Genomic DNA, 9145 nt, shown 5'->3' on the forward strand with positions numbered 1-9145 from the left:
CAGAACCCCACCCACCCCCCCATACCCCAAACCCTCCTCCGGACCCAAATCCCCCCGACGCTCCCAACCCCGCACTGACGCCCCAGGAGTCTCCGTCCCCCTCAGAGCCCTCGGGACCCCCAAAGCCCCCCCGCGGAACCCCAAAACCCTCCCGGGACCCCAAAACCGTCCAGAACCCCACCCACCCCCCCATACCCCAAACCCTCCTCCGGACCCAAATCCCCCCGACGCTCCCAACCCCGCACTGACGCCCCAGGAGTCTCCGTCCCCCTCAGAGCCCTCGGGACCCCCAAAGCCCCCCCGGAACCCCAAAACCCTCCCGGGACCCCAAACCGCCCCGCACCCCACCTCCCCCGTTGCCCCCCAGCACCTCCATCTCCCCGCACCCCCCGTACCCCAAACCCCTGCCGGGTGCCCCCAACCCCGCCCGGAGACCCCAAAACGCCTCGTCCGAGGACTCCCAAACCCTCTCCGGTACCGAACCCCCCCAAACCGAGGGGTGTCCCCCCAGCCGCCGCCGCGCGGTACCGGTGACGCAGCCATTGACGGCCGTCGGCTTCTGCGCCGTCACCACGTAGTTGTAGGACATGTTTGGGGGTCCCGGGGGATCCCGGGGGGGCCGAGAGCGGAACCGGGGAGGAACCGGGAGCGCAGCCGCTCCGCGCCGCCGCCGCTTCCGGCGGAAATAGCCTCGCGTGGCCGCTCTGGCCCGCTGGAAAGGCCGGGGAGGAGCAGACGAGATGAGGCCGCTCCTGCCGGCTGGGAGGACCGCGCGGAGCAGACGAGAGGCGCGGCTGGAGGACCGCGGAGAGCGCAGGTGCGGAGCGGGGTGCGGGGGCTCCCCCCCGGAAAGCCGCGGGGTTCCGGGGGATCCCGGCCCCATCCCCGCCCCATCCCGGCCCGTGTCCCGCGGGGAAGGCGGGTCCGGACCCCTCCCTGCTCCCTGCACTCCCCCCGTGCTGGGGGGACTCCAAAATCCGGGGTGAGAGTCCCCGGGATACTCCCACCTGTATCCCACTCTGAGCCCACCCCATATCCCGAGGGGATCTTGCTCCCCATCCCAAAAAGGGGTCCCTGTTTTCTGGGGCTGGCCTCATCCTTTTTCTCCCCATCCCAAAAGGGGATCCCTCTTTGGGGGTTGTCCCATCCTCGTCCCCCATCCCAAAAAAGGGGATCCCTGTTTGGGGGGGGTTCCTTTTGGAGGGGGTGTCCCATTCCAATCCCCCATCCCAAAAGGAAGTCCCTATATGAGGGTGGTCTCATCCTCATCCCCCATCCCAAAAAAGGGGATCCCTGCTTGGGGATGGTTGCTGTTTGGTGGGGGTCCCATCGTGATCCTCATTCCCGAAAGTGGGATCCCTTCTTGACGGGGGGGGTGTCTCCATTTGGGAACAGCCCCGTCCCCAGCCCCCCATTCCCACCAGCCCTCCCATCCCGCCCCGTTCCCTTCCCGCTGTCCCTGTGCCAGGTTCCTGTGCCAGGACCTCCCCCATGTCCAGCCTGGACCTTGCCCTCTTACCCAGCAGATTCCAGCCCCGTGTCCAAGCGTTGCGCAGGATCCCACCCTACCATGGAGGTGAGGCCGGGACAGGGGGGTCGCCAATCCCCCTTTTTCCTCTGCTTACCACCCTTCGTTCCCCCAGATTCCCAAAAAACTGGTGAACTCGGTGTCCGGCTGTGCCGACGATGCCCTGGCCGGGCTGGTGTCCTGCAATCCCGGGCTCCGGCTCCTGCAGGGCCACCGGGTGATCCTGCGGAGTGACCTCTCGGCCGTCCGTGGCCGCGTGGCCCTGCTGTCCGGGGGGGGCTCCGGCCACGAGCCGGCCCACGCAGGTGAGACCCCGCAATTCCCGCTTCCCGGAGCCCCCCCGGCACGGAGACGGCGCCGAGCTCCCAATCCCGCTCCGCAGGATACGTCGGGAAGGGAATGCTGACCGGAGTGGTGGCCGGAGCCGTGTTCACCTCCCCGTCCGTGGGCAGCGTCCTGGCGGCCATCCGGGTGCTCGCACAGGCGGGAGCAGGTCGGGAATACGCCGGGATGCAGCTTTGGGATTCCTGCCCCGGAATCCCTGCGCTGTCATTGCCTTTCACCCCGCGTCATTCCCGTGCTTTCCATGTCATTCCCATTCTCTCTGTGCAATCCCCATTCTCTCCATATCATTCCCATTCTCCCCACGTCATTCCTATTCTCTCTCTGTCGTTCCCATTCTACGTTGTTCCTGTTCTCTCCGTGTCGTTCCCGTTCCGTCCGTGTTGTCCCTGTTCTCTCCGTGTCATTCCCGCTCTTCCCACGTCATTCCCGCAGTCGGGATCCTCCTGATCGTGAAGAACTACACGGGGGACCGGCTGAATTTCGGGCTGGCCCTGGAGCGGGCGCGCTCCGAAGGGGCCGACGTGCGGATGGTGGTGGTGGGAGACGACTGTGCCTTCGCCGCGCCCGGAAAAGCCGGGAGACGCGGGATCTGCGGCACCGTCCTCATCCATAAGGTCCTGCCGGGGCTCCTTCGTGGGCATTTTTGGAATTCCGGGAATCTTCAGGGTGGCTCATCCGATGTTGTCCTTGGCAGGTGGCGGGAGCGCTGGCGGAGGCAGGAGCGGGTTTGGATGAGATCGTGGAGAAGGTGACGGCGGCTTCCAAAGCCATGGGTGCGTTGTGGGATCCCATTATCCCATGGGAATGCTGTCCTGTGTCACTCCGACCCATCCCTCCCAGAAAATCAGCCCCATTACCCCTCTCTCTCCTGGAAAATCAGCCCCATTCCCTCCTGGAAAATCAGCCTCATTCTCCCCATCCCTCCTGGAAAATCAGCCCCATTCTCTCCTGGAAAATCAGCCCCATTCCCTCCTGGGAAATCAGCCCCATTCTCCCCATTCCCTCCTGGGAAATCAGCCCCATTCCCTCCTGGGAAATCAGCCCCATTCTCCCCATCCTTCCTGGGAAATCAGCCCCATTCCCTCCTGGGAAATCAGCCCCATTCTCCCCATCCTTCCTGGAAAATCAGCCCCATTCCCTCCTGGGAAATCAGCCCCATTCCCTCCTGGGAAATCAGCCCCATTCCCTCCTGGGAAATCAGCCTCATTCTCCCCATCCTTCCTGGGAAATCAGCCCCATTCCCTCCTGGGAAATCAGCCCCATTCTCCCCATCCTTCCTGGAAAATCAGCCCCATTCCCTCCTGGGAAATCAGCCCCATTCCCTCCTGGGAAATCAGCCCCATTCTCCCCATCCTTCCTGGGAAATCAGCCCCATTCCCTCCTGGGAAATCAGCCCCATTCCCTCCTGGGAAATCAGCCTCACTCTCCCCATCCCTCCTGGGAAATCAGCTTCCCCCCAGCCCCTGTCCCCCCTGGAAAATGAGCCTCTCCCCTCCCCGCCCCATTTCTCCTGGATGACCAGCCCCATTCCCCCAACCCCCTGGAAAATGAGCCCCCTCCCTGCCCGCATCCCAAATCCCAGCAGGTTTAACGGCACATTCCTTCCCGTGCAGGTACCCTGGGTCTCAGCCTGTCTCCCTGCAGCATCCCGGGATCCAAGCCCTCGTTCCAGCTGGCTGAGGATGAGATGGAGCTGGGGCTGGGTGAGGAGGGGCTCCCTGGATCCCACTCTGGATCCCTCCCAGATCCCTGGGGGGGACTGAGATTCCCTGTCCCCCATGGGAAGTGTGGGATGTGACACGGCCTCGTCTCCCTAGGGATCCACGGAGAGGCCGGAGTGCGCAGGATGAAGGTGAGGGGGGGATCCCGCTGTGTCCTCCCTATTCCCAGACCTCCCTTGCATTCCCACATCCCCCCACTCTGCTCTTCCCACCTTCTGTGTCCCCTCCAGGTGCTGCCGGCGGATGAGGCCGTGGAGACGATGCTGAAGCACATGACGGATCCATCCAATGCTTCCCACATATCCCTGACCCCTGGTGAGCTCCCTTGGATCCCCCCTGCCCCCCAAATCCCTGATCCCGGTCTCATCCCGCCCCTCATCCCTCAGGGTGCTCCGTGGTGCTCATGGTGAACAACCTGGGTGGATTATCCTGCCTGGAGCTGGGAATCGTGGCTGGAGCCGCCGTGCGCAGACTGGGTGAGTGTGGGGTTTTTCTTGGGATCCCCTTCCCTGGCTCTGGACTTTCTGGAATGACCTCCCCCGGCTCCTGGATCCCGCAGAGAGCCGAGGGATCCGCATCGCCCGGGCCTTGGTGGGATGTTTCATGACGGCGCTGGAAATGGCCGGAGTCTCCCTCACCCTCCTGGTGGTGGATGAGGAGCTGCTGCGGCTGATCGGTGAGTTCCCGGCGGGAATGTGGCCTGGGATGGGCACGCGGGGGTCTCCAGGTGCTGGGTGATGGGACACGAAGTGCCCGGGAGCAGAATTCCTGGCTGCTGGACGTGCCTGGAAAGGGGACACAGCTGGGAGACAGGCACAAGGGTCAGTGAGATGTCTGGGAGCGGAATTCCTGGCTGCTGGATGCACCTGGAATGGGGACACAGGAGTCTCCAGGTGCTGGGTGATGGGACACAAAGTGCCTGGGAGAGGAATTCCTGGCTGCTGGATCTGCCAGCAAGGAATCCAGGAGGATCCTGAGCCACTGTCACCTCCGGCTTTTCCAGATGCCAAGACCACGGCCATGGCTTGGCCCAACGTTCCCGCGGGACCGGCAACCGCCCGGAGAGAGGAGATTCCAGCGCCGAGGGATGTCCCGGGGCAGCCATTGGATGAGACCGGCACAGGTTCGGAGCTGGAACCCCTTGTGACCCCCTCCTGTGCCTCGGTTTCCCTCGGGAATGTCTCCTTTCCGCAGGGCCCGGAGCGGTGCCGGTGCAGCGGGTCCTGGAGCGGGTGTGCAGCACTTTGCTGGATATCCAGGATAAGCTCAACCAGCTGGATCGGAAAGCAGGAGATGGGGACTGTGGCCACACACACGCCCGGGCGGCCCACGGTGGGTGTGGGAATATCCAGGGAATTGTGGGGAGAGGGTGTCCCAGCCAGCACCGCCCAGGAGTGGGGACTTCACTGGGATGTCCCTTCTTGGGATTTGGGAACCCTGAGGTGCCTCTTTCTATGGAACAGGGTCCTCATGCCCTGGGAGTTGTGGCTCAGGAATGCCCTATGGAATTGGGGGTGTCCCTGCTTATCCCAGGAGTGGGGGCTTCCTTTCTTGGGATTTGGTTCCCTGAAGTGCCCCTCCCTAGGGAATGGAGTCTCCACAGGGAACTGTATCTCTGGAACGTCTCTGTTTCCAGAGGTAGCTGCCCCATGGAACTGGGAGTGTCCCTGCTTATCCCAGGAGTGGGGATTTCCCTGGGACATCCACTCGTGGGATTTGGGACTCCCAAAATGCCCCTTCCACACCCTGGGAGCCACAGGCCAGGAATGTCTCTACATCCAGTGGCAGCTTCCTCACGGCATTCCTGCTTGTCCCCACGAGGGACAGGAATCCCCAAGGAGCCCAGGACCGCCCCCCATCCCGCTCTTCCCTCCATTCCTGCAGCCATCCGGGAATGGATGCGCTCCCGGCCGCCTCCGGCCGCCCCATCCCAGCTCCTCTCCTGCCTGGCCGACCTGCTGCTGGAAAAGATGGGAGGCTCCTCCGGAGTGGTAAGTGGGAATGGGAATGCGGGGAGACACCTGGAGGTGTTCCCAGGACGGGGGTGACCGTATTCCCAAAGCTCTACGGGCTCTTCCTGACGGCGGCCGCCCGGACCCTGCGCGGCCGGAGCGATCCCGCGGCGTGGGCCGATGCCATGGATTCCGGGATTGACGCCATGCAAAGGTCAGTGCCCGGGGCTGTGGGATCCCAGTCCCCCCAGGGATCCCAATCCCCCCCAGGAATCCCAATCCCAATTTCCCTGCATCCAACACAGGTATGGAGGAGCCGCGCCGGGAGACCGGACGATGGTGAGTTCCAGAATCCCGTGGGATACCGGGGAGCCAGGGGGAAATTCCAGGGGGTGCTGGGGGGTTCCAGCCTGGCCTCAGCACTGGCTCCCAGCCCCGTTCCCGTTTTTTCCCAGCTGGATTCGCTGTGTGCAGCCGCAAAGGCTCTGCATTCCCTGCGCGCTCCCGGGACCGACCCGCTCCGGGTGCTGGAGGCCGCGGTGCAGGTACGGAGAGCCCGGAGCCGGGACGGTGGGACAACTGCATGGGAATCCTGGAAAACGTCCCGTTTTTCCCTGGCAGAGCGCCGAGGTGGCGGCGGAGGCCACCAAGCACATGGAGGCCGGGGCGGGAAGAGCCAGTTACATCCGCTCATCCCGGCTGGAGCATCCCGATCCCGGGGCCGTGGCCGTGGCTGCCGTGCTGGGGGCCGTGCTGGGGGGGCTGCGGGACCCCCTGGCCGCCCCCAAGTAGTGTATCCCAAAAACCCTCCGTGTCCCCCGTAGTGACAGGGATGTGGATCCCAGCAGACCTTAGGAGACGTGTCCCCCAGTAACCCTTTGTGTCCCCCCACACCGATGGGGATGTGCATCCCAAAAAATCTGTGTCCCCCACTAGATCTCTTTGTCCCTTCTCGGTGACAGGGGTGTGTATCCCAATAAACCTTCGGAGACGTGTCCCCCAGCAATTCTCCGTGTCCCGCCTCATGTGTATCCCAAATAACCCTCCGTGTCCCCCTCGTGGTGTATCCCAAAAAATCTTTGGAGACATTGTCCCCCAGTAACCTTCTGTGTCCCCCCATGGTGACAGGGATGTGTATCCCAGAAAACCTCCGTGGCCCCCAACGGCCCCCTGTGTCCCCCCCTCTGGGACAGGGACATGTTCCCCAACAGCCCCCTGTGTCCCCCCCGTCACTCCAGGCTGGGAAGGGGGATGGGAACAGGGATCGTGTGACTGCAGGGGAGGGAGGAAAGCCGGGGTGTGGAGGGGGAAGCACAGGGCTCACAGGGCTCACAGGGCTCACATGGCTCTGGCCACGGGGGCCGGAGGGAAGGAGAAGCAGAGCATGACCCCAAATCCCGTGGGTGACCACGGGGATCTATCCCACGTTCCCAGGGAGCAGAGGAGCCCTTGGAAGGCACGGCTTGGCCTGGCCAGGACCTGCTCCCGAGATCCCGCCGCTCCCACCGATCCCAGCCTGGCTCCGCTTATCCCCGTGGATTTGAGTGCAGGATTCCTGTGGAAGCCACTGGTTTATTCCATGTCCCTGAGTGGCTCCATCCCTGTCCTGCTGAGCCAGATTCCCTGGAGGGGGAGTGACACATGGGAATAACAGGGATGTTCCTCTTTGTCCTGACGAGGCTCTGGCAGCTCCAGGATGGCACCGGGAAGGGCTGGGGTTTGGCACAGCTGGAAATCCAGGCAGGAGCTGGCACGTGGAGGCACGAGAATGCAGGAGACACCCTGGGTGTGCTGGGAAATCCTTGGGATGGCAAGGATGCAGGAAACCCCTCAGGAATGCTGGGAGATCCTTTGGGATCAGCGCTCGGCGGAGAGCAGGGGCTGTGGGAAGACAGGGATCAGCCGGGATCCTTCCCCACCCTTGGGGCTGCGCTCCCAAATTCTGCTTCCCAAATCCACCCAGCATGTTCCCGGTACCTGGCGGGAATCCAGGGAGTCGGAATCAGGGCGCTTCCAGCTGGGCCTGGCCAGGGCACCCACCACCAGCACCCCGAAAAGCAGGATCAGGATTCCCAAAGTGTTGGCAAACACGGCCTCAGCAGGAAGGAGCTTGTACTGTGTGGTCCCGTTTTTCCTGGGAGGGAGAAGTGGGGCTGGGAATGTTCTGGATGTGTCCAGCCTTTCCCTTAATGCAGCCAAAATCCCACCCCGAGCCTCCCAGTCCCTGCGAGGGCCCTTCCCAATCCTCCCTTATCCCGGCACTCACAGGCTGAAGAAAAGCTTCTCGTTGATTCCCGACACGCAGGAAGCCACGGACAACATGAGGATGGTGGAGCCAAAGAAAACATGGATGGGCTTGTACAGCTGCCGGAGCCAGGCGGGAGCCCAGGGAAGCAGGAACGTTCCAAATCCTGCCGCCCACTGCGGGAAAACTCAGTGAGGGCAGGAAAACTCGGGATGCCGGGGGGAGCTTGGGGGATCCGGGAGTGCTCCCACCTGGCAGGAGAAGAGCAGGACGGTTCCCAGCCCCATCCAGCTGTGCAGGGAGTACATGTTGGGCGTCCCGTTGGAATTGTGGAAGCGGAACACGGCCGCTAACCCCAGCACGGTGAGGACGAACGCTCCCAAAGCCAGGCCGCCGTGCAGCAGCTTCCAGGGAAGCTTGGGGCCGCTCCAGGTGTTGGGAAGGCGGTAAACCAGGGCAGCTGTGAGGGGAAAAAAGGTCAGGAAGGGGCGGCGCTGGGATTCCCGGCACTCCCTGGGCTCACCTGCTCCGTAGAGAACCACCAAGCCCGTCACCATCAGCACCGGGTGCCAGTTGAAAGTCCGGGATCCGCCATCCAGGGAAAAGCCCCCGCGCCAGTGCTGGCACCAGGCGCTCACCAGGGCCACGCAGAGCAAGCCCAGGGATCCCAGGAAGGCGCAGAAAGGCGGGAAGGGAATGTCCAGCATGGCCAAGGAGCGCTGGTGGCACCTGGGGACGAGCGAGGAGCCGGCTCAGGGTCCGGAGCTGCTCCGGGGAGGAGCCACGGAAAGGGGAACTGGGAACCCTGAGGGGGCGGGGGGGGGCACAGGGAACCGAGAGGAGGGGGGGGCCTGGACTGGGAAGGGTGACAAGGATGGAGCTGCTTCCCAGGCCAGGAAAGGTGACAGGGACGGAGCTGCTTCCCAGCCAGGGTTGGTGGCCGCATTCCAGCTGCTTCCCAGCCCTGGGAAGGAGGTCAGGGATGGATGGGCGGGTGGATGGATGGACACCCCCCAGGGAGGAGCCACAGAAAGGAGAAGCAGGAACCCTGAGGGGGGTGAGCAGGCCCAGCTGCTCCCTGGGCTGGGAAGGAGGTCAGGCACGGATCCAGGGGGGTTGGTGGTGGCACCTGGGGACGGCTCCGGCAGAGGAGCCGCAGAAAGGGGAACTGAGAATCTCGAGGGGGTGTTGGGGGTCCAGCTGCTCCCTGGACTGGCACGGATCCAGGGATGGAGCAGGACGTGCAGAGCCGAGTTCCCAGGGAATGGCAGCGAGGGGCTCCCAGGGTCACTTGTTCCTGTGTGTGTGTGTGTGTGTGTGTGTGTGTGTGTGTGTGTGTGTGTGTGTGTGTGTG

At 63.7% G+C, this 9145-nt stretch overlaps 3 protein-coding genes across 4 annotated transcripts in view; 1 reads left to right on the forward strand and 2 right to left on the reverse strand.

The window, feature by feature from the left end:
- Positions 1 to 691, reverse strand: part of DDB1 (damage specific DNA binding protein 1) — a 14887-nt gene extending 14196 nt beyond the window's left edge. Inside the window, exon 1 of the mRNA XM_017838928.1 lies at positions 529 to 691. Coding sequence (XP_017694417.1) covers positions 529 to 589 — 61 coding nt within the window. The 5' untranslated portion in view covers positions 590 to 691. The remainder of the gene's footprint in view (positions 1 to 528) is intronic.
- Positions 692 to 727: 36 nt separating this feature from the next.
- On the forward strand, positions 728 to 6552 carry TKFC (triokinase and FMN cyclase). 2 transcript variants are annotated; one of them, XM_017838951.1, is made up of 18 exons: positions 728 to 817; positions 1469 to 1576; positions 1644 to 1833; positions 1911 to 2021; positions 2306 to 2487; positions 2568 to 2646; positions 3487 to 3576; positions 3691 to 3725; positions 3825 to 3909; positions 3981 to 4070; positions 4154 to 4270; positions 4598 to 4717; positions 4789 to 4926; positions 5479 to 5585; positions 5657 to 5760; positions 5852 to 5885; positions 6002 to 6091; positions 6168 to 6552. In XM_017838951.1, exons 2-18 carry the CDS (start codon positions 1571 to 1573, stop codon positions 6336 to 6338), a joined length of 1749 nt encoding a protein of 582 aa, XP_017694440.1. In that variant the 5' UTR covers positions 728 to 817; positions 1469 to 1570; the 3' UTR covers positions 6339 to 6552. The 2 variants fall into 2 exon arrangements, with proteins under 2 accessions (XP_017694440.1, XP_017694439.1); XM_017838950.1 differs by lacking the exon at positions 728 to 817 and adding an exon at positions 824 to 982 and having other exon boundaries at positions 1527 to 1576.
- A 546-nt stretch (positions 6553 to 7098) lies between these two features.
- LOC108509489 (cytochrome b ascorbate-dependent protein 3) lies at positions 7099 to 8559 on the reverse strand. The gene is made up of 5 exons (XM_017838935.1): positions 8315 to 8559; positions 8043 to 8251; positions 7813 to 7967; positions 7524 to 7680; positions 7099 to 7427 (listed from the first exon to the last, which is right to left on the reverse strand). The coding sequence occupies exons 1-5, from the start codon at positions 8496 to 8498 to the stop codon at positions 7404 to 7406; spliced, it is 729 nt and encodes a 242-aa protein (XP_017694424.1). The 5' UTR covers positions 8499 to 8559; the 3' UTR covers positions 7099 to 7403.
- Between the last annotated feature and the right edge of the window lie 586 nt (positions 8560 to 9145).

Source organism: Lepidothrix coronata, unplaced genomic scaffold (assembly GCF_001604755.1).
Source record: "Lepidothrix coronata isolate B3197 unplaced genomic scaffold, Lepidothrix_coronata-1.0 Scaffold369, whole genome shotgun sequence".
Taxonomy (NCBI): Eukaryota; Metazoa; Chordata; class Aves; order Passeriformes; family Pipridae; genus Lepidothrix; species Lepidothrix coronata.